The 24,884-nt window shown below is 42.4% G+C and overlaps 1 protein-coding gene across 4 annotated transcripts in view; it reads right to left on the bottom strand.

The window, feature by feature from the left end:
- The window catches only part of PLCB2 (phospholipase C beta 2), a 66,726-nt gene that overhangs the window by 15,295 nt on the left and 26,547 nt on the right, over positions 1-24,884 (bottom strand). For 2 of the 4 annotated variants that reach the window (XM_044436785.1, XM_044436788.1), the window contains exons 12-25: positions 24,317-24,399; positions 23,616-23,700; positions 23,289-23,454; positions 22,817-22,911; positions 20,382-20,478; positions 19,368-19,452; positions 17,394-17,518; positions 14,354-14,508; positions 11,363-11,527; positions 10,500-10,599; positions 8,665-8,769; positions 2,714-2,799; positions 593-695; positions 25-69 (exon numbers count right to left, since the gene is read on the bottom strand). In XM_044436785.1, the coding sequence (XP_044292720.1) occupies positions 25-69; positions 593-695; positions 2,714-2,799; positions 8,665-8,769; positions 10,500-10,599; positions 11,363-11,527; positions 14,354-14,508; positions 17,394-17,518; positions 19,368-19,452; positions 20,382-20,478; positions 22,817-22,911; positions 23,289-23,454; positions 23,616-23,700; positions 24,317-24,399 (1,495 nt within the window). Of the gene's footprint in view, positions 1-24; positions 70-592; positions 696-2,713; positions 2,800-8,664; positions 8,770-10,499; positions 10,600-11,362; positions 11,528-14,353; positions 14,509-17,393; positions 17,519-18,461; positions 19,289-19,367; positions 19,453-20,381; positions 20,479-22,816; positions 22,912-23,288; positions 23,455-23,615; positions 23,701-24,316; positions 24,400-24,884 lie in introns of those variants that run through there. The other 2 variants (XM_044436787.1, XM_044436789.1) reach the window with 2 other exon arrangements.

Genomic DNA, 24,884 nt, shown 5'->3' with positions numbered 1-24,884 from the left:
AAAATGAATAAAGATTAGAATTACCCATGGGTTTTTTCATGGTTTTTTCTTTCCCTACAGCCAAAGGTCCTGGAGTGGGAAACAATATGAGGGATAAATGTGTCAATTGAGCTTCATGAAAGATAACAATAATTGAGAAAGACCATAAGAGGAGCCATACAGGATCAGACCTATCAGACCCTGCACCAGATACTGATGGGAAGCCCCCAGGCCAGACATAAGCACCACTGCACTTTCTCACTCATTACTCCCCACTATTTATTTTATTTATTTATTAAAACATTTCTATGCCGCCCCTTGCCATAGCCTCGGGGCGGCTCACAACATAATAAACTACACAATATTTTACTGAATACTAACTGGTATTCAGATGCAAACTGCCTCTGATATTAGAGGTAACATATAACCATCATGACTAACAGCCCCCAAGAGTCTTCTCCATGATGTTGGCCAGGGATAGAACGTTCAGGCAGACAAATGGTAAATGTTGCTCCTACTTTCTGACTCCTGGAGTAACAGCATCTCCTTTCAAAAACCGAATAATGCATGTCCTCATACTCCCAATGACCCACAACCACATCAACAGCAGTACCTTCAGGTCCATTTGAAGGAGGAGTACTGTAGGTTCCTGTGGCATGCAGAATCCCATTGGTATTTTGCTGAGCAGCTGAAAGACTAAATTGGAAGTTGGGCTTCTATAAAACAAAGGTCAGTAGCATATCAGTGTCAAAGCAAAAATGGGTCTCTGGGAACAACTGGCTTCTTTTTCCAGTTTGTATTTCTTTTATTGTATTTTGGTACCTTAAGTTGCCATCGCAGCAACAGGAAGCATAAGAAAGAGCCATGAGATGCACATAATGGGGAAATTTCTCCTCCTCATGAAATCTCCATCAGTGGACTCAAACTTTTCCACCAATATCTTTCCCTGTGCAGCCTCTCACATATTGGCCTGTGCCTGACCCACAATGAGCTGCTATGGCTAAGTGCTCATGGGCACCGGGTTACACATGAACTTCAGCTCAGTGTATGTCATGTCATGTAAACTTGGCAAGACCTAAACAGCCCTCATGTAACCCTAAAGCCACAAGGTGCTGTTACTGGTTTGTAAGCTGTCCGGAGATCTGTTTTGGATGAAGGCAGGGTAGAAATATTTTAAATAAGTTAAAAAAAACAGACCTTGGCCATTATTATGTACTTTCATTCATGAAAGTTGTCAGGCCGTTTACATGCTGTTGTCATCTTTCAAGGTCTCTCCTGTGTTCTTAGCCATTTTTGTGGCTGTTTTAAGAGTTGGGATAATGCAGTATTAAATTTTAAAGGCAGCACAAACTGGAATAAAGACTTGTTTAATTCAACAATTGTGCTGTACTGCAGTGCCACTTTGCGGTTGCATAATAAACAAACAAATCATAAAGAATTGTAGGGAAAGCAAAATCCAGGGGAAATAACTCATGTGTGAATGATACTCTCCTGTTTCTGCAAAGAAAACAGAAGCAGCCAACATGCCCCACTTCACACAGAGAAGCTTCATGAGTGGTGGTGTTTAGTTTAACCCTCTCCTATCCCATGCTCACCAGGTCTACATTATATGGCAACATCTCAGTGTGGCTTGCATAGTCAAAACGGCGGACCACCCACACCACCGCCTGACTTTGGGTTAAATAACCCATGGCATATTGCCACTGTGTACAAACAGCCCCATCCTGTGCCGCTTCTCAATAACCTCAGCCCCCTTGCCCAAGTTGCCTTTTCATACTGCCCTCTCAAAAACATATTGTTCAGAGCAGCACATAGGCAAGGCCATGATAACTGGGAAGCAGGCCAAAAATGAAACTGTTATTGCCCTCTCTCTCCCAGATCAGAATAGAGTTCCTTTCTTCTTTGGTCCATCTTGAGTCTTTAATGTTAAATGGGATCCAAACTGGATGAGACATTAACTGCCCTTTTGAATTACTTTCTGTCTTAGCATAGGAAATAGAGAAGGCACTGGGAAGCAACAGTTAGATTTCTCTCTGCTTCCCTCATGTACCCCAAAGTTGGTATTAGTCCACCTCCCGGTGCTAGAAGGAGAAGTGTATGCATGTGGGCACACATGGTGGTGGAGAAGGTACCTGTATGTAAATACCTGTAAATAGGGGGCAAGTAGTTACATGGAAGCAAAGGAGATAGTTAATTTGCTTTCATTTGTGCTGGGAATTTTTGCATAAAAAGCTAAACTCTCTCCTTATATGGCTAAAACTATATTTTAGTTCATTGCTCAGTTAGGAACATCTTCTGCAAAAGGTGTTCCTTGTAGTTATTCATGCTGGCTCTATAACTTCCAGGAAGCAAGAACAGACATCAGGATCTTAACTGGGATCATCTGTATGCACAGAGCTTTATTCAGAAAGATCCTGGAACTGCTGGAGCTATAACCTCCACCCTCAGTACCTCTTAGGAAAAAAAGCCCTTACCAAAAAATTCTTTTCCTGCCCCTTGATGTCTGTATCATCTTTGCATTTTGCTCCCAACAAAGCAGAGAAACCTCAGGTGATAATCATTTCCTCCTTATCCATCACTTCAGAGTGCACATGCAAAACATTTGTTTAGCAGTTCAAATTTTTATTGTTTTATTATTTCTGCTCCTAACCACTTTGAACTGTACAAGAAAAGATACTTGTTTTTTGTTTTTAACTAAACAAATAACCAAAACCAAATGATCTGCAGGACTCACCTCAGAATTAGTCCCTTGGTTTTTCACTGCCTTTTCATCATGGGCATTAAAAAACTTGATTGGGTTGGAGAGAGCCATGGTGAGACCTAGAAAAATAATGTAAGACTTTCAACAAAGGCATCATTTTTCCTCCCATTTATTATATGCCTCTTCAACTGCTAGGAACATAATAGAATTGACATAACTCAAACTTTGATATTTCTCCCACATTCATGCATAATGGTCCAGACTCACCAGACTCCAACTGGTTCACATACAACACCATTCTGTCATTTATATAACCTATGGTAATCCCATGGTTAGCTTGGCAAAATATTGAACAAACTGCAATTTGTCTTCTCAGGTCTTGAGGTTTTGTTTCCCTTTTTCTTTGCTCACTTCTTTCTTGTGTTCCAAATGCCTCTGTGGTACAATAGTACTAGCATACAAAGTGGCTTTTTTGTTTATTTTAATCGTTATTGCTGTTTGCCTCTGTAGCCTGGCAAAACAACCCATAAACTCAAAGGTGTGCATTTGCACATAAAGACAACCCATGGCTGGCTGGCTGGCTGGCTGGCTGGCTTGCTTGCTTTGTTTGTTTGTTTGTTTGTTTGGGTATTTTTTACTCTGTCTGAAACCCTGCGGGTCTCTGGACGACTTACAACTTAACCCAAGAGCCCACAACCCAACAACTAAGGGTTTCCAGGTTGTTTAACAAACCAAAGCTTGTTAGCCTGGCTATGTTCACACCTCATGACAACCCAGAATTCAACAGTCCCTGTTCTAAAAAAACAATAGGTTAGCATGATGTAAAAACCAAATCAATGGCTCAATCAGAGATTGTTCTATGATATCAGAAAGTAGATACTATGGGTTAATTGTGAATTAAATTGTATACCATTAACCTAACAACTAAATGTTGGTTAATTTGGGGTTGTTTAATGCATGATTAATCTAAAGTGTCCAGGTTTGACATCATGAAGGCCAACTGTAGAGTGTATATTTAAAGAGACAGCAACATGCATGCCCCCTTCATGGATCAATGCCTTGTTGTGCCAAAGGGGCTTGTGTAGCTCAATGAAGCTATGAGCTATGCCGTGCCGGGCCACCCAAGATGGACAGGTCATAGCAGAGAGCTCTGACAAAATGTGATCCACTGGAGAAGGAAATGGCAACCCACTCCAGTATCTTTGCCATGAAAACCCATGGACAGTACCAAAAGGCAAAAAGATATGACGCCGGAAGATGAGTCCCTCAGGTCGGAAGGTGTCCAATATGCTACTGGGGAAGAGCAGAGAGCTAGTACTAGTAGCGCCAGAAAGAATGAAGCGACTGGGTCAAAGCCGAAAGGACACTCAGTTGCCGATGTATCTGGTAGTGAAAGGAGAGTCTGATGCTATAAAGATCTATACTCCATAGGAACCTGGAATGTAAGATCCTTAAATCAGGGCAAGCTGGGTGTGGTCAAACAAGAGATGACAAGACTGAACATCGACATCTTAGGAATCAGTAAACTAAAATGGACAGGAATGGGTGAATTTAATTCAGATGACCATCAGGTATACTACTGCAGGAAAGAATCCCTCAGAGGAAATGGAGTAGCCTTCCTAGTCAATAAAAGAGTAGGAAAAGCAGTACTGGGATACAATTTCCAAAATGACAGAATGATCTCAGTTCGAATCCAAGGCAAATCATTCAACATCACAGTAGTGTAAGTCTATGCCCCAACCACTGATGCTGAAGAGGCTGAAGTTAACTGGTTCTATGAAGGCCTACAACACCTACTAGAATTAACACCAAAAAATGATGTCCTTATCATCATGGGGGATTGGAATGCTAAAGTAAGAAGCCAAAAGATAACCGGAATAACAGGCAAGTTTGGCCTTGGAGTACAAAATGAAGCAGGGCACAGGCTGGTAGAATTTTGTCAAGAGAATACAATGGTCATAGCAAACACTCTTTTCCAACACCCCAAGAGACGACTCTACACATGGACATCACCAGACTTTCAACAGTGGCCACAGGTTTGGAAAAGGTCAATTTACATTCCAATTCCAAAGAAGGGCGATGCCAAAGAATGTTCAAACTACCACTCCATTGCACTCGTTTCACATGCTAGCAAAGTTATGCTCAAAATTCTACAAGCTAGTCTTCAGCAGTATGTGGACCGAGAACTACCAGAAGTACAGGGAGGGTTTCGAAGAGGCAGAGGAACTAGCGATCAAATTGCTGACATACGTTGGATCATGGAGAAAGCTAGGAAGTTCCAGAAAAACATCTGCTTCATTGACTATGCTAAAGCCTTTGATTGTGTGGATCACAACAAATTGTGGCATGTTCTTAAAGGGATGGGAGTAGCAGACCATCTTATTTGTCTCTTGAAAAACCTATATGCATGCCAAGAAGCAACAGTGAGAACTGGACATGGAACCACCGATTGGTTCAAAATTGAGAAAGGAGTTCAGCAAGGCTGTATACTGTCTCCCTGCCTATTTAACTTATATGCAGAGCACATCATGAGAAAGGCGGGGCTGGATGAATCACCAGTTGGAATTAAGATTGCCGGGAGAAATATCAAGAACCTCAGATATGCAGATAATACCACTGTAATGGCAGAAAGTGAAGAGGAACTAAAGAGCTTCTTGACGCAGGTGAAGGAGGAGAGTGCAAAAGTTGGCTTGAAACTCAACATTAAGAAAACTAAGATCATGGCATCCGGTCCTATCACTTCCTGGCAAATAGATGGGGAAGAAATGGAGGTAGTGACAGATTTTATTTTCCTGGGCTCCAAGATCACCGCAGAGGGGGACTGCAGCCAAGAAATTAAAAGACGCTTGCTTCTCGGGAGGAAAGCTATGGCAAATCTAGACAGCATACAAAAAAGCAGAGACACCACCCTGCCGACAAAAGGGCACATAGTCAAGGCTATGGCTTTGCCAGTTGCAATGTATGGCTGTGAAAGCTGGACCATAAGGAAGGCTGAGCACCAAAGAATTGATGCCTTTGAATTGTGGTGCTGGAGGAGACTCCTGCGAGTCCCTTGGACTGCAAGGCGATCAAACCGGTCAGTCCTAGAGGAGATCAACCCTGACTGCTCTTTAGAAGGCTAGATACTGAAGATGAAACTTAAATACTTTGGCCACTTAATGAAAAGGAAGGACTCACTGGAGAAGACTCTGATGCTGGGAACAATAGATGACAAAAGAAGAAGGGGAAGGCAGAAATTGAGGTGGCAAGATGGAGTCACTGAAGCAGTCGGCGTGAGCTTAGGTTGACTCCAGGGGATGGTGGAGGATAGGAAGACCTGTAGGAATGTTTTCCATGGGGTCGTGATGGGTCAGACATGATTTCGCAACTAACAACAACATGAATGCAAAATTGTGAGTTGATGTGAATTACATTTTAGCCCATATGGATTACATGTAAATGGATTACCAACTCTCATTATGTCAGTACAAGTTGGGGCAATTAATAAGGGTTCTGAGGCCTTTCAGTTCAGTCACCTTCAATGCATTGGAACTCTGGGTCTCTCCAGAATTTCTGCCCGAAAAGAAATCTGGAGTGTGCATGTTTGCTGATTTGCATATTTCACGCAGGTTACAAACACACGTAACACATTTCTCTGCCAAGGCCTGGGAATGGCAAATCTCAAAGAAGTCCTCACTGGACTGATTGCGGGGAATGGCTTTCTGGTCTGCTAGATTCTGTTGCAAGAGCTGGGGAAAGGAAGAGAGCTTGGTATTAACAGTCTGATTGCTTCTCCCCAGCAATAGACTGACTTCTCTTTGAAGTAAGTGAAGTAAACATGTATTTAATGCCATGTATGGCTAGACCCTCTTCCAGCCAGCGGGTATCTGCATACAGTACATCTCTAGCTGAACTGGCAACTGCACTGCAAATAGGGGTCATACAAATGGATCCCATGATTTAGCTGTTGTGACTATGTACAGGTTTCAAGAACTGATCAGCCAATGAGCTATCAAAGATGCATGCAGGGGTTAGAGTCAGTCTTTCACATCCTTCACTCTCCTGTCCAAACAAGTGTAGTGTGATTTTTAATTATCTTGGCAGGAAATGCACACACAGCCATGCCTGCTTCAAATATGGGTTGGATCCAAATTCTTCATTCTGTCAGTAGAAGGACATCCTTTTCTCCTTCCTCCAAGCCTGCCCTCCATGCTCTCCAAGTCCAATTCTCCAGAGCAGGTTTGGAGGGTGTGGAGCAAACTGCAGGGGATGGGAGAAGATGGAAATGTTCTTTTCCATGCGCCTGTCTTTCTGGTTCTACATGGATTCTAAACTGTCTCTGCAATCCATTGATCCAGTTCCTTTGTTCATAAAGGAATTATCATAACTGATCATGAATGTTGCTAACTATGGCTACAAGATCAGTAGTAGCATCTCTAATGATGGCTGTCCAACATTTCACGGGAAAGCCTCATCCAGTGCTTCATACTTCTGGGATCAGATAATCTCCACACCATACTTCACCAGGAATGTGGTAGATGATAACCTGTCAGAGCTGGACTGTAGGAAGTCCTAGTGAGGTAAACATTGCTCCCTCTATACTGCAGCTCCATACACTCATTAAAAGGAAGTGAAATCCATGGCATGCATCTTTACATGTGCGTGTACATGTGTGTGTGTGTGTGTGTGCGCATGCATGCATGCACACATGCTCTAACAAAAGTATAGACAGTGGTGCAGCCATGTAATTCTAGACCCTGGACTTAACTGTCGCATGCCGTCCCCCTTAGAAGCCATATGTATTCCTTCAGTTGGAAAGCACTTTCCAAACTGAAAGTGGAAGTGCTTCCCAACTGAAGAAATATATGCTTCACAACTTGGAACATACACTTCTCTCCTTCTCTTTGCCCCTCCAAATCACATCCCAAGCTGTAAAACTAGTTCTGCCTTTCTGATACATTACAGGTGTGTGAGAATCCATTTGCTCAGAAGGTAACAGTCACATCAGCAGCTGGGTCAAAGAATGTGAATTCAACTCAGGATGGTACTGAGCGCACCACAGGTTTGTCCTTGTACAGTATTACAGCAAAATAGGTTGTCTGGCGTCTATGCACATTCCTGCAGTATGAATTTGCTTGTTCCCAGACGCCCTTTCTCCCCTGCTCCCTCCCCAAGAAAGGACACAAGTTGCAGGAGAGGCTTGTATGCATGTGCATCTCACTGTGACAATTTCTCACCAATCATAAAATGACTAGTTGTTGTCTATATAAGAAAGTGTCTTTATTATTATTATTGTTGTTATTATTATTATTAGAACATTTCTATGCCTCCCCTTGCCGAAGCCTCGGGGCGGCTTGCAACACAATAAAATACAATACAATACAAAAATAACAATATAAAATTAAAATTAATAATATTAAATAAAAAATATAAACGATATCAAAGAAGTTATAAAAGAAAAGTTATAGAAGAAAAGAAGAAAAGAAAAGAAGTCGCCCTGGCCAGATAAATAAATAAATATTGTTAACAATTAAAATGACGTTTAAATAAAAAGGTCCTTCACCTGGCGCCGAAAAACAAATAACGACGGCGCCAGGCGGACCTCTCTGGGGAGCACATTCATAGTGAGAGAGCTTGCTTCTGCTTTCTCTCCTGCTTGCTGCTGCTTGGAATAAAGGCTGACGCTTGATTCAGAAAGGCTTGTTACAGTAATATTTGACAAGACCATAACGATGAAACTGTCTGCTGATTTAATTCACAGCAAAAATGCTCTGAGCATGTACTGTTTTTTCATTTTAAATTAGCTAAAATCATAGCATCATCAGGATTACAGGAATAAAATGGCATTTAGTACTGCTGCTCCTAGGATGCGCATCACCCATCTTTCCCTGGGTGGTCATCTGTGGACTTCATAGCTTCCAACGCTCTAGATTTTGTCCCCAAAGAATAGCCCTAACTACACCACTGAGGACGGAGCCCTCCCTCTCAGCTTTTGGGTCACGCACCTGTCCATGAATCAGGAACATAGTCTTTCATCTCCACATAGACAAACAGTGAGGGCATCGTAAGTGGCATGTTGGTCTCACTACGAAGGCAAACATGGTGATACCCTAAAAGAGAGAGCACATATTTCCCAATTAGTAAGAAGACAGACTGAACAAAGGTGACAAACAAAGTGCTATTGGGCACTCTGGGTTTGGAAAATGGGAAAGACAACCAGAAATGAACCTAGTAAATAAGGTGTAGCAAGTCACCTAAAGTGGTGGAGTTTACACACCCATAAGAATATGTCTTTGATCTTTTATATGTCTTTGATGCCTATAAAGCATGCTTTCCAAGTATTATACAAAGTCAAATCCAATGATGATAATGCTGCAATTTTTTAAAAATGCAACTGTCTTAAACACTCAGAAAACAACAGCTAAATGCAAGAGATAAAAAACTGCAACTTTATCATAGGGCCCATGATAACAAGCTATTAAGAGGTCTGAAAAAAATTATACAAAGCCTTAGCTTGGCCACAAAAGGGAAAACCAGGTGAGTTTCCCTAAGAAGAACTTTCCGTAACTGAGGAAAGTTATGGAAACCACTGAAAAGCCCCTCCCCTTAAAGCCGTGCCCCAACCTTCAGACTGAGGGTGCATGGAAAAGGATTTCTGTAGCTGACCTTAAGGCACATACAGGAAGGCTCATTCTGTCAGTCACTGGGCAAACTACTCAAAAGTCAGCACAGGCAAGAAAGGACTGCTGTAGAGAAATAATAGCATTGGAAGGAAACAGAGCTGACTATGAAGTACAATTCCCCATTACATTCTCCTGCACAAAGAGCATTGGAATTAGCAGAAGTGGAAGACCTATTCATTTCCATAAATTGTGCCCCACGTTAATTAGTAACTAAGGAGTATTACTTTAATTTTTGGCTTCTGGCACCAATATCTCTTGGGCCAGTGGTGGAAAGAACAATTCCATATATATGCTCACTAAGAATAATATGATTGCCTGCATGAAAATAAGAAAAGAATGTGGTGGAATATACTGGGCAGTAGAGGTACAGAAGCTTTATAATGAAATTACTGAAATGACTGGAAAGCTTTCATCTAAAAAGAAGCAAAAATGCTAGATTTTTAAGTTGACAAAGGAAATGGCCATGGGAAAGGTATATAAAAAGATGCGTAGTCTTTGCTAAAGACTAAAGCTTTAGTCCTATGCATGCTTAAACAGAAAAAAATCACAGCCTGTCCAAGGGTGGGGCTAGCTGGACACTGTAAGCCTTTATTCTGTCTAAACATGTCCAGGACTGCAATTTCAGGGGCCAAATGTGCTTTCTCATGACATGCAGTCCTCAGCCCATGGCTGCCACCTCCCTGACACTCATCCACAGAGCCAGTCTATGCTGCATATGTCGGCATGTGGCAAATCGTAAGGCTAGCATGATGAGCACAGGCTGCGTGCCCAGAAGGAACAGTGCAGGCTCAGGTGCTTCAGTGTGCATTGCTGATGTTTTATTAAGGGTGGCACCACTTTAACAGCAAATGAGTGTGGGAAACCACCCATGAAGGATAACTCGGAGCCTCAGGAAGCTGGAGATGGAGAATAAAGGACAGACTGAAGAAAGTACTGTGGAATTTATTCCTTCTTTGCTCATATATGCTTCCTGCACAGCATTCATTTGAAATAAGATCCTAACCTCAATGTTCCATTGTTCTGACCTTCTCCTATCCCTATTCTTGTCACCACATGAAGGACATAAGGATTCATGTGCAGAAATTACTAATCAATGGAGCTGATCTAGTGAAGAAGTTGGTTGATTCTTGGTGGTAGCAAACATGGTTGTCTCTCACCTGTGCACACAGCAGTGATGGGAATGATGCGATGGCCTATGAACTTCCCTCCTTCTTCCAAAGCCGCAATTCTGAGAGAAGCCAGCTCTGGCATCAGAATCTGAAATGAAAAAGCTCTTCTCTTAAATCGCTCATCCTAAATTCAACTCCACAAGCTTCTGCCATGTTGAGCAGCTAATATTCTGAAAGAGAGAATGGAACCCACAAGGATCACAAGCTCCTGAATTCTCTGAGCATTAGGCATTGGTTCATTCTGTCTTAGATCTTAGAAAATGCAAACTTTAATAACAATTTCTAATCCATGAAATCTTTGAGAAAATCAGATGTGGATCTTAATAAAGGAGCATGTGACTCCTGGCAATTTTTCCATGTGTACGCAGTGGCTTGTACCCAATATTAGCCCTGCACAGAAGTTTTCTACATGAGGCTGTTAATTTCCTGTATCTACTTTCAGTTTCATCTAAGAACTGAGATCTGACCTTTCCCTTTTCTGTTTTTCCACTACATAATCTCTAGGTGGTGCTTTTTCTTTTAAAATGATTCTCAATTTTTCCTGTTCCAAACTCCTCTGCAACCTCTTGAAAAATAGAAATGAAATTGGAGGGTCACGAGCTAAAGAATCCATAAACAACCACAAGCAAGGAACAATGAGCACACAATAAATGCTGTGTGTAGAAAAGCTTTTAGATTAGACCCATTAATGAATCAGGCTTGAATTAGTCATGGATATAACCCATGGTTCTCTCTCCAGAAATTGCTGCTGATGGTTTGTAAAGGAAACTTTTCTCAGTCTGTAAATGCCTAGAACCAACAGGAAAAAATTATCCTTGGCAGAGACTTTTTAAAACATTAGCTGCTGTTACCTTTTCAAATACAAAAGCATCTTCCTTCCACATAGGGTTGATTGAATTTGCATTTGGTGTCAGCTTGGTTCTGTATCTGCGTTTTGGATCACTTGGCAGCCCAAATAATTCCACTTCTACATATGATCTGATACTACGTTCTGAGAGGAACTGGCCAGAAATGATCTAACAATATATGGAAACAAAATCACCACAGTATTCCAGCATCTGGTGTTCCTTTGCATCAGTACTTTTACCATTCATAGGCATTTCCCATTAGTCCTTGCACATTTGCTTGCTTAAATAATTTATATTGCCCACGTGCCAAAGCTCTCTCCCTTCCCTTCACTTCTTAAATGGCTCATAAAATACATTTATGTTGGTATTTTACAGTAGTAATGCTGCTACAAAGCCCCGCAATAAAATCAACGTTATGCAACAGATAAAAGTGCCAATATGGTATAAAGTACAGTAGCTAAGTTCATGTGGCACTTTAAAGCCTGAGGTGGCTTATAAACCACTCTGGACTTAAATATAGTGTGAGGTCCCTGCTGTGGCTCACAAACCATTGGGCACAGCAGGGTCCTGAGACACGTCTCCCCCCGCCCCCTCCCCCTTACGCAGGTCACCAAGGTAGCACTGAGAGAGCAGGAATCCTGCCAAGTGGCTGTGATGGTAGGAAGGGGGTGAGCTGTGCTTGCCAAGCAATACTCTGCCAGAAGAGGCAGCATAGCACTGCATGGGGGATCCACAGCAGCACTGGAGGAGGCCCACCGGAAAGCAGCTCTTCCAGCAGGTGGCCATAGCAGCATAGAGAGCACCTGACCGAACAGAGGGCATCTGGGAACTGCCCTAGGGCAGCTTGGGTGGCTGGCATTGGCCAGAGCTGCTTGCCAGAGCAGCAAGCCCTTTTCACCATTCTTGCCAAGCTGCTCTATAGTGGTTTTTGCCTCCCCTGAACTTTAAATGTGGTCTGAGTTTATAAGCCACCCCACCAGGCCATGGTTCATTCTAGGGTTTCACATGCACCCCTGGGTTTGCTGTGTTGTATGAACCCAACTGACAAAACAAGCCCAGTGGCGGGAAGGGCTGGTGACTCCTGTGTCAGTGGGGCTCCTCCGGCACTGCAGCCTGCATCTGGAGCTCTATAGGAGCTATCCGTGATGCTGAACTGCTTCTCCCAACGCAGTTCAGCACTGCGAAGTACAGTGGATGAGGAGTCGCACTGACACAGCTGAGCCTGCCCAGGGAGAGCAGAAACAGAGCCACTTAGCAAGAGGGGGCTTACATCCTTACTGCTCTAGCCAACCCGCTCTGGCCAAGCACTGATGACAGCTGCCCAACGTGCCCACGTGGTTGTCAACAACTCCCCATCTGCCACAGCCATTGGTCCACCAAGAGGCCATGGTGTTCAGCAGGAGAGCTCACCCTGCTTGGTGAGGTCTAGAGGTAGGCAAGCAGAGTGTGGCTCAACTCTCCCTGCCTGGTTTAAGCCACCAAGTAGCTGTGGCACCAGACAGAAGCAGCAGAGTCGGACAGCACTGTTACTGCTCCCTGCAGAGGTGACTGGTTTAAGCTGCCTCTGCCAACAGCAGCAGCAGCACCCACGGCCCTTGTGGCAGCTCATGAGGTCTACTCACAAGCTGAGGTGAGTGATGTCAGCAGTCTCGGCTCCCCCCACCTGCCCCTGCTGACAGTGTCCCCTGGGAAACCTGTGGGAGGATTGAGAGAGGAAGACTGGGCAGGAGGTGTCTCAGGACCCTTGCTGTGCCAAATCGTTTGTCAGGCACATAAGGGGCCCAGGCTAAGTAGCTGCAGAGCTTCTAAGCTACCCTGGGCTTTTCCCATTGGGTAAACCTGCACAGTGTGGTATAGGAGGTAAAACCATAGTGCATGAATTAGGATAATGAAACACAAAAATGCCAAAAGATTTTAAAAGGCTTTAACAGGAAAGTCTTTCCTGAGGAACAGGAAAATCAGCCTGGTGCTCATAAGATAGCAGAGCTTCCTTTGGGAGAGCATTCCAGAGCTGGGGGACCACCAGCTTGTACCACTTCGTGTCATGTTCAGCAAATGCTCATGGTTCATTGGCTCCTGGCACTATGTTGCTGCAAGATACAGCTGACAGAATTTAGTGACTGCTCCTGCAGAATGAAGACTCACGGCTGGCTGGAAGTTGTAATGTCAGGAAAAAGAATTGTAGGTTAGATTTTCTTTAGAAGGCTGGATTTCTACATACACATACATTTTACTAATGGTGGAGTGAGGGTACTTTTCATGAGCTCCTTGCCCACCTTCCAAAGAAACCCCCTATCAAAGGGGAGAATGACTCCAGAGGAATGTGTTTTGTGCATTCATTGTGAGAATGTGATGCAAGAAACACTGTCCTCATTCTGAATTCTCTTTACTTGATCTCTGCTACATCACCACATGCCCTACTCTGATTGTCAATGTGACAAATCCCAGGAATGATTTAAAAGCAGCAACATTGGCCAAAAGCAGCCATTGATCCAGACCACAAACGAGAGGAAACAAAGTGAGCAAAAACTGGGTTGGGGGAACATTTCAGTCCCCTGAAACCATTTCTTTTCACACGGAAGATATAAACTTGAACATCTACTGCAGTAGTATGGGGAGGAGCCTTCACACGGGTTCTTCCACCCAGACATGAAGCTTTACAATGCCTGAATTGTTGATATAGCAATGATTCATCCGAAGGTATACTTCAACTCTGATTTTTTTTTTTCAGGGGGGTTGCTTTAGTAATACTTGCATCAAGCTGTTTCTATTGGTGTAGCTAGAGTGCTTCAGTGAGGCATATGTTAATTTTCCATTATCATGTGAATCATTCCCTAGACTGAGTTTTTAAAGAAACAGTCTTCCATAAAGCCATCTTCCCACAGGGCACTCTAGAATAATTTTTGCCTTAAGGCCCCTGCTAAATGGTAAATATGTTGGTGCCTCTGGTAAAAGTGGCTGCAGGTCCCAAATTAATCTGGTGGTGTTACTTACTGTTATTGAGAGTGTGCTTGCCACCACCACATCAATGCAGTTCACAGAGAAAGGGTCAAATTGCTTATCTGGGCGACGCATGAAGTCATGTTTGAGGAGGTAGCCACTCTGCCCATTGAATTCAAAGAGGGCCATGTTCTGCTGCATAGGGACATCTGTGAGGGGATAAGCAGCAACAGGAGCCTCTGTTAACAAAAATATCTACATGTTTTCTTCATACAGTATACCTTAATATTAAGAACTATTCTAAACCACCTAGAGGGCTTCAGCTACTGGGCAGTGTAGAAACATAATTAATTAATTCAAGCAGATAAGGTGGGATCAAAGTCCATCACGTGCTTTACACAAAGAGCTTAGTGAGCTTTGTGCAAACATCACAGCACCACATACCACAGAATATCCCTAGTGTTTCAAATGCTGTGACATCTTTATGGAACAGGAGTGCAACTCCATAAAGGTCAACTTAGAAGTCAGTCTTACTGAGTTCAGTGGGACTTGCTCCCAAATAGAAGTGTACAGATAGCAGTGTAACTGATTTGTTGTGACATTTGGTTTTCTCAGGCAATAGCCTACTTTATCAGATGCTTCATGATTTAGGGATGCTTCGTGAATAATGTTTTTTCCTCCAAAGATATCACATTTGCACAGGAATAAGTATGGCTACTACTCTGTAGTTTGACACATGGAAATATGATGGAAGAGACATATCTATATCTGGCGCATGATGATGCATCTGTTTTTTGCTATGTGAAAGTGAATGGTGAACTGGAGATAATGTGGAAACAGCATCCTTGGATTGTTCTTCTTTTCTAGAAAATTCTGGCAAAAGTTTCTGCCAGAATAAATTGTTATCCTTTAAAGCACAACAAGATTGTTTGCAGGTTTTGCTGCAATGAACTAATATGGCCTCACATCTGGAAATGGTTTAAAATGTAAGCAAAAGGGCACTGTGTTTTCCACTCCCATGTCATCCCACATGTTCTCTCTTCTATCACCCCACCTGCACTTTGATTTTCTCATTTACTTTTCTTCCCTGTCAGCTTTGATTCATTCTAACACCCAGAATGAAAGCCCTCCAAGAAGCCCTGTCCATAATAGCTCTTCAGAGTTCAAGGCTGAGGCTTCTTTTATGGATTCAAGTCATCTCTTATTTGGTCTTCTTTTACTTCTTCTGCCTTTGATTTTCCCTAGCATGGTTGTCTTCTCCAGTGATTCTGGCCTTCTCATGATGTGTCCAAAGTTTGGCAGCCTCCGTTTTGTTACTTTTGCTTCTAGGGAAAAGCTCTGGCTTGATTTAATCTAGGACCCACTTGTTTGCCTTTCTGTCAGTCCAGGATATTTATAACCTGCTCCAGCACTATGTTTCAAATGCATCTATTTTCTTCCTGTAAGCTTTTTTCACTGTCCAATATTCACACCCACATATATTCAGCTGCAATCTTGCTTAAATATCTTCCCACAGTATCCCAGATTAATTGGACAGAATGGACCTTGCTCCTTTCCAGCTGTTCACTTTATCCCTTTTTTAGCGTTTTACTCTTCCCCTCCCTCTGCAATTTTGCTCTTTTGTGCCTAGGCGGAAGATAAGGAATCTTGAAATCCTTGAAGGAAATGGGGAATCTGAAAGCTGGAGTCACAGGAGGAAACTTGAACTATGCCCTCTCTGTCTTTTCCTAATAAAATGAGAGTAGGCCAAACTATGCAGAACTCAGCTATGAGGGAAGTCACTGGCACTGCATAGCACAACTAAGGACTTCTCCATCAGGGCAAGTTGTGCTGATTGGAGGCATCCACAACCTGCTCTGACTTGCCAGGTCAGTATGGTAACAAGCAGCTGGAAATAAGATTGGCATGGCCAACATGCAGAAACTGCTGATTATCAAGATAAAGTGCAGCAGCACCAGTGCCGACTGCAGGAGACTCCAGTTCCACTTTCCCATTTCAAATATGCTTTCGAATAGAGCATCCTGAGAATTGCATTTCTGAACTGTTGTGCCTGTCCACTCCCCTTGTTTTATTAGTAGACCTTTGTGTTTGGTCTTCTCCTCTTCTCAGTTTATTTTGTGAGTCTTGCTACTGCTCTAAATATACTGTCTACTGTCCTGCCTTTGTAGCAGTCCTCATGCAGACCCTCCATTGTTCTTCTTTTCCTCCCTTTCTGTCTGGAAGTTCCGGCTTCCTTCTCTGTTTCCCAAAGCCCCTGGTCTGTTCTCTGCTTCGCCTGTATTTCCAGTGCTGAGACATTCTGAGTCCTGTGGCACAGCCATGTACATCATGGACAAAAAGCCTCTCTTCTTATCAGTCCTATTTTATCAATATTGCCCAGTGCTGTCAGATATGTATTTAAGATTGGTTTGAATAAAGGAGAAAAAGTTATTTTCCTACTATAGTTAAATCCATGTGATGACATAGGTACAAATTCATAGGAAAGTTTAACCTTGGGTAGTTAACAGGGAGAAGTGATTTGCACTAGTCAATTTTTTTCTAATCTGCTTGCCTCCCCTGGACTTGTCCTTGAGGCTCTCTGAGCCACTTGCACATTTTGGGGCACCCAAATTTCATCATTCCCCACTCTGCCTGCTGCAGCCCCCTGCACCAAATCCATCCTCTTTCAGAGGCCCCCACAATTTTTGAGGGCAGCTTTGGAGATGGGGTAGGGGCCTTAAACAGGTACGGGGAATTAACAAAAACCTAGTATGTGAAATGACATGAACGAAAGCACTTTCCCTTAAGCTACCAGAGGATACAAACTTCAACACACATGTGGAAATATGTATGGATGTTTATGGAGCTTATGGAAAGATTTCTAATTAGGAGGTTTGGCAGTATAACAGAAACATTCAGTTAAAAAAATAAATGAATGACAGGGTATGGGGCATTGCAATGGATTGCAAAAGAAGAAAAGGCAGGGAGAAAAACAAACAGCCAAACACCAAGGCAGCTGTGGTAAAATTAAAACAAATAAAAGAGACAGAAAATTTATGAAAGGAAATCAGCACAAACCCAGACAGGAAGAGACTGTGGGTGGTTCACAACTGACCTGCTGTCTGGAAGTTTAAAGCTACCATTTGGCAGCCAACATTCCAGAACATCTGAGGCATGTAGTTAGAAGAATCCATCCGAGTACCCTTGGGATAAATTCGGCTCATCTGCCTCTTGTTATAGCTGAATGTCCGTAATAGGAGGCCAGTCTCCAAAGATTATTGCAGTAGACATGCCCTGCGAGTAGCTGGATTGTTTTTGGATGACAGCAAGAACTTGCAGAGTTCCTCTATGGAAGTCACTTCTCTGGAAGAAGCTACATGAAGGTCATCACATCTGTCATGCATATACAGATTTTGCTATGACTGGGATGTGATTGCACAGCACATGTATATCCCAGGCCCCTATCTGGAAAATAATTCATTCATCCATCTTTGTAACCTAGATCTCACTGTAATATTAACAGGTGCAGATTCTCCACAGCTTAGATGTCTGCAGAGAAATAACTTCATATAACTCAAAACACAGAGAAAGCAACAGCTCCATCAGGTCACTGGCTGACCTGGGCTGAAAGAAAATACCCTCCTAAACCTGTTATATAAATTCTTTAGTTGTCAAGGATCTTGATGCCCTGGAATGCAATGTGTGTACAAGCAGGATACAGGCAAGTGCAGAAGTATTTTAAGAGAAGAAGGTCCTGTGGGAGAATTATCTGTAGCCACCATCTCCATTTGAGGGTCAAACTACATGACAGAACCTCTATTCAGGCATTCTGTAAGTGGACAAACACAATGTGAAAGCAGAAAGTGTGTGTGAACCCTGGAGTTGTGACATTCTTTGCCCTCCTTTTCTGAAACATGCTGTGAGGTGGCAGAACTAATGTCTGCTTCTCCACAAGTGCTTAATTTGACTGCTTAGAGAATGCCTAAATAGACAATTCTTTTACCTGCACTTTTAGAAAACCCAAGGCAGTCTGCAGGGCTTGGGGGTCAGAAGAAGGAAGGGTGGGGAAAGGCTACTGACTCCTTGATCCCTGTCGATTCACAGATTTTTTTACCTGTGGTAAGAAAGGTATAGGAAAGAAACTGGAACCCTACTTTTTTTTTAAGGTGGATGATAATGCAGTTTAGGGAGGGTGATTTTGAAATGGCAAAGGTCTGGGGGGAGGGAAAAGAATTAGATGTTCCCCTTCTTTCTATTCAGATACAGTCTGTCCCAGGTCTGCTTTGAGTGCAACACAAATGAAGGAAAGACTTACACAAATGAACTCCATACAATATATATTTTGAACCTCAGAAATAAAGGCTGATGCTGTTGCAAAATAGTCTGGCACTTCATTCGGGTAAAGGAAGACAGGAAAATGAAGCCTGTAATGTGTACTAAAGATTGGGGCAAAAATACTTCTGCTACTCACTGTGGTTATTTTAATTTTCATCTATCTAGAGAAACATTAGCAAAGGTTTTGCTGGTACAGCATCTTCAGAAGCTTGAACAATCATAACATCTCCAAGAAAGGAGGATTCAACCTCTTCAGGCACTTGGTTTAGTGGCTGGAGGGCTGAACTGGTACTCGGGAGTTCTGGGATCTAGTCCTCACTCAGCCAGCCCACTGGCGTCCACTCAGTGACTCTGGTCCAGTCACTGCCTCTCAGCCTAACCTATCTCACAGGTTGTTGTTGCTGATGTTGTGAGGATTAAATGTAGAGGAAGAGAGCCTTTTAAGTTTCCTTGAGTTCCTTGCAAGAGGAAGAAAGGTGGGGTAGGAATGCAGTCTAATGATGAGGATGATGATAATATTGCCAAATAGCTTTTAAATATTTCCGTAAAACTTAATCTCACCATGTTGCACAACTAATAGTTGATTCTGTGGGAATCTGTCAGGTACACATATATGTGACATTACTGAGGAAAATCCATTCTGTGAACCAGCCTTCAGTCATGGAAGATGACCAGCTATATGTGACTGAATGGGAAGAAACTTTTGGGTAGTTAAGAATTCTTTATCACTGGGCAAATGCACTAAAAAGGATACTCCACAAACTGGATGGGGGATTTGGTCAAGAGCTCATAAGCCTTCATTTCGGTGAAGGAAGAAACCACATAACTTCGATTCTTCTCTGGAAAAGCAAGCAAGGTAAATGTAGAACAAAGGAATACTCCATCTCAAGACCCTCCTGTTCTTCAACACACATCTCCAGGTTAGTCCATCACTCATATTTTTAGAAAAGCTGTTTCTTTGATAGAAACGACTTTCAACCCTGTTCCATTTCTAGCCTCTTGCATGATTGTTTCTTCTCCTGGAATTTTATGCAGCCTGAAATTTTTAAATGTAGCCGTAGAGGGTAGATTTGATGGGGATTGCAGTCCCAAATGTTTGAAGGACACCAGGGTTTTTGTATTTATGCTAGTGAATCACCACCAACCTCCTGTTTTCCCTCCCAGTGTCCCTCCCCCAACAATAAGTGAAGATGAAGGTCTACTTCAAACATGCAAAAGCTTCAGCATAGATAGTGTTTCCCTACAAGAAGAAAACATTACAATATGCTCTTTGCTGCATGTCAGCTTAAATACTAATTGTGCATCAGTTGTACAATTGCAGAACTGCAGTGCAAAAGATTTGTCCTTTAGGAGTTATGTAGAAATTACATAGATGTGTGACAAAAAACCTTAACATGGGGTAGGTAACCTGGTGCCCTGCAGCTGTTGTGGAATATACTTTACATCATATTACAGCTCCAGCCAACGTGGCTGATAGCGAAGAGCCTGTAGTCCAAAACATCTGGAGGGTACTGAGTTGCATAGTATTTGGGTTTTTTATTTAAGGAAATGTGGTTTCCAGAGTGGTTAATTTGGAGCATGGAAGCAGCAGTTCTTAAGATTTCTCCTGGCCACCATCTCTCTGCTCCAAATTGTCATTGCAGGCCATTTTTTGCTATATATGGTTCCAAAAGCACTTAGAAGAGGGAAGATGACATCCAGGCATTATCTTAGACTTGCTCTACCTCCTTGAAAACATTTAATTGGGAGAGGAAAAAAATGTCCTTACGTGCTGAGATTTCAAAACTTTCAAATTTGATGGGTTGGATGTAATTAACAAGGCTAGACATTTCTTCATAAGCGGTCACTTCCAGACCTGCAGTGCCCTAAGCAAAATTAGGAAAGTTAGAGGAAGTCACCTCAGATAACTTATATATAAACTCCAGTGGTAGGCAAAGTCCTAAACAATTAGACAGAATTCAAACAATGTCAGAGAGGGCCACATATTATTTATTACCTGCACTTTTATTGGGAATTTCAGGATAGCACCTCAGAAAAGCCTAATCCAGTGAGGGAAACATACACGTATAAAGCAGCCTTCCAGAGGCGTATCCCTGTTACATGACTGCTTTTGCAGAGGGAACAGGGCCTGGCTTTGATCTGATTTACTTGTTTCCTCCCCTCCCTTCCAATTGTCATCCTTCTGAGTGGTTGTGCAACAATGAAAAATACGTCAGTATGCCAAGAATTAAAACTTTCAGCCTTATCTCTAAATTTGCCGCAAGACACAGGCTCAAGCCACGAGGTCCCAGATTGTATCCCCAAAGATTGGAGGAATGAATCCCTGCCCCTTCCTACTAGACAACTGATTCCTGTGGTGGACAGGACAGGGTCCGTCAGCTGCAAGCACACACAGACCAAATATCATAAATACAGTGAAGGTTACAGTGCAAGCTCCTTGCTTCTCCATTTCAGCTGGACTTTGCCAGTGGCAGTACTTCTACAAAAGGGTCTTAATTTTTCCAGCAGATCTATACAGAAGGTAAAGAAGGAAATGGAGGGCTTTTTACAAAGAAAAGAAAAGCAAATAAAACCAAAAGAATGTGTGTTGAGTCTGCCAACAGCAGAATCAGTAAAAGAAATTTCTCCCAAATGTTCTCCAAAACCTCAGTCAGTCATTTTAGGCCACAAATCCAACCTCGCAGAGAATTGGGTTAATTTTTCTTCTCATAAATAGAGACATGTCTTGAAGTGGTTCAGCAGCTACTCTTGAACCATCCTCCACTTGATACAGAGACTTATAGTAACTATCAACCAAACATCAATGCCCCATTTTTGGGTAAGATGCCTGAGTGAGTGGTGGGGTCTCAGTTGGAGGCAGTCTTAAATCCAACTGATTAACTTGATCCATTCAGTTTGGGTTTAGGTCTGGTTTGGGATCAGAATTAACTATGGTGGATGACCTTCTTCATGAGATAGACAAGGGAAATATGACCCTATTAATTCTTCCTGAGCTCTCAGTGGCTTTTAATACCATTGACCACACAGTATTCTCCTGGACCGCCTCTATGGGTTCGGTCTACCATCTCACAGAGGTTTGCTGTTATTTAATAAGCTTGTGTCCAAATAATAACATCAGAGGACTGCCTCAGTCCCCCAGCAATTGAGCAGTGAGGTACCACAGGACACTCTTCTGTCCCCAGTGCTAGTTAACCTCTGCTGAGTGTGCTTTTAAATGTTCTTAATTGTTCCTAATTATTTATTATTTTTATCTTACTTTTGTATGGTTATATCATATTTTAATGTAACCTGCCTAGGAATTTTAAGTGGTACAGTAGCATTGAAATAAAAATAAAATACATACTGTGCACCATAAAGGGCAATACATTAAAAGGCCCCATTGATCCAGCCTCTGTCCATCTCGGTTGTTTAAACAAAGAGGAAAATCCTGCACATAAACTTGAACTTACGAGAGACCCCAAAACAAGACATCAGAACAATCAATGTACATTCAGATTAAGAATTTGAATTTGAGAGGAGCTTGCTAGATCGTTCCAGAGGCCAGCAGTGTGTTTTTACATTGCCCAGCTAGTTCTGCAATGGGAAACACACAAATAGGATAAGTGTGTATTAGCATCCTCTACTCACATTCCCCGGGAACTGGTGCACATGACGGACATATTGCCTGTGAAACTGGAGGTACTGTGTGACCATCAGGACTAGTAACCTTTGATACCCTTCTGCTTCACCTTTCAAAGCTCACCTTTCAAAGCAATCCAAATTGGTGGCCACTCATCACTACATCTTGTGATAGAGAATCACATAGTTTCACTTTGTGCTGAGTAAAGAATTACTTCCTTGTATCTATCCTGAACCTCCCACCGGCTTCATGGGAGGAGCCCTTTGGGTTCTAGAGAAGGAGAGGAAAAATCTGTGTAATTTTATACAGGTGCCATAACTCCTTTAATCACCTCTTCTCTAAGCTAAACATCCTGAAATGTAGGTTTTTCTTGGAAGTTCGTGTAGCCACTGGATTATTTTGATGCCCCTTCTGGCACTTTTTCAAGTTAAAAATATTATTTTTTAGGTGCAGCAACCAGAACAATAAACAATATTCTGACAGCTCCCACATTATACATTTGTATTAAGTCAATATAAGGCACTATAATATTAGTTGTTTTATTTTCAGTTCCTAGACTAGTTCCACAAGAGTAGTAATCATACCTCATCCGACTGCAGCTTTTTCATCTCTTCTTCATTCAGTTTTCCCAAGTCTCCTTCTACTTCAGGCACCTCTTCAGTCAACTCTGCTGACCTGTCTGATCATTCAAAGCACAAATCAGTATGTTCATGAAGACCTACCAGCAACTGATCTAAAAGTTCCTTTGTCCATTTATGAAAATGTATTAATGCCCACAGCAACAGCATCCTAACAGAAGCAGAGGAATTGGCAATGGATTATTTTGCAGAGTCCTTGGAAGTCTCTAATAAAATTCTTCCAAGTGTAATTTTGTTCTGCTCCATCATTGTCCTCCAATTTCCTTGAAAGCAAGGTCCTTCCTCAACCTTGTGCCCTCAGGACGTGTGAGACTACAACCTCCCCCTCCATCTCCAGTGGCCATGCTGGCTCAGGTACTGTAGTCTCCACACATCTGGAGGGACCCAGTCTGAGGAAGGTTGCCTTATAATATGGTACCTGGGCTCTCTATAGGTGCGGCCTGCTCAGTTGCTTCATCCTCTAAGCTCTTCCTTTTCTTTAGAATATCCGGGTTCTCCCCAGGTATGAACTGGTTCTTTTTGTTCTTAATCAATATTTTTCGCATTAGATCCTGGGGGCTTGGCAGTGGAACTCCTGGTTTTAGCTAACAAACAAACAAACAAACAAAATCACACTATTAGAAAGCTTGATACAATTCCTCCCACCAAGATGCAGTTCAGGCTGCCAAGTTAACTGCATCTCAAGGTACTGTTTAATCATACAGTAATCGTCCTGTTTCCTAATGTGGCAACCTTGTTCACTTACTGGATTTTTTTCCAGTGGTTCTGTCAGCAGCATGTCCCCAAATATGCTTCTACAGTAGTCAGCCATTTTAGCCTGCTGCTTGGGCCTGTACAAAAATACCAGAAAGGAATAAAGCAGAGACAGGCAGACGAAGAGGAAAATAAGGAATGTTTATTGTTACACAACTAAGAAGCTGAAAGCCTTGTGGAGATCATTAGGAGATCTACTAGGAGATCCTGCTCTACCTTTTGCCCAGCCCTGAAATAAGACAGAAATATACTGAGGTTGCTATCAGCAGTAAAGTTTGGCATCTTCCGTGCTTCACACCCCAAAGTCCTTCTCTCTGTGTGTGTCTTATTTATGTTATTGCCACCCTGAGACACTGTAAAGGGCGGGACACAAAAATTCTAAACAAACAAACAATGTCATTTATTCTACCACGATCCAGTGGAGCATCAAATTGAAACAACACATTCAGGGAGCAAATAGCAGCTGAAAGGATATTTTTGGCCTTTACCCAAAAGCAGAGTAAATATGTAGTGGTCACTCTCATATTTAGGCTTCAATTTTTCCATCATGAATCATTTTTGTATCAAGAAAGATGGTAACAATGAACAAGTCTACACAATATCCTCACTGAAAGCATTGCTCAGCCCATCACCTTCCCATTTTCCAGAGTGAAAAATCTGCCTTTTTTCCAACAGAAAGTGCTTAATACTCACGAGTCCACATGATTTTCAAAAGACAAAATCACTGGGTAGGGAGAGGTTTTGAAAGCACTTTCTGCAATAGCCTCAATTGCATCCTATAGGAAAAAGGGGAAGGGAGAGACAGAGAGAGACAAAGTCTTATATGTTGTCCCTGGTTGGTACAGATTTCGGTTCTTGAAATCTGCAAATTTGTTATTTCACTAGAAATTCTGTGACTGTGCAGAGTTCCAATCCCGTGGCAGTTCACAACCAAGTTCAGCAAAATACAGTAACATTTCTTCTTTATTCCTTTTCATCAGTTGGGAGAAGTCAGGGGTACAATCAGTTCCATCAGGATGGTTTGCATGATCAAAATAAGCCATAGAGGCTTTTAAAAATCACAGTGTGTGCCAGTGATTTCCATAATGACTGCCCAATCCTGGGCAGCATTGAGAAGGAAAGAACCTCAAGTAACCCGCAGGCTTTTGCTTTCCTCTCCAACAAGCTATGCAGTCTAGGTTCAGATGGCACAGCAAGCCATGCTCCTAGGGTGATTATGGAAATTGGCCTGGCATACATTTTAAATAAGTCATGGGAGTTT

This window comes from Varanus komodoensis, unplaced genomic scaffold (genome assembly GCF_004798865.1).
Source record: "Varanus komodoensis strain SLA01 unplaced genomic scaffold, ASM479886v1 scaffold3, whole genome shotgun sequence".
Classification (NCBI taxonomy): Eukaryota; Metazoa; Chordata; class Lepidosauria; order Squamata; family Varanidae; genus Varanus; species Varanus komodoensis.
This window is presented reverse-complemented; position numbering and strand designations above follow the sequence as displayed.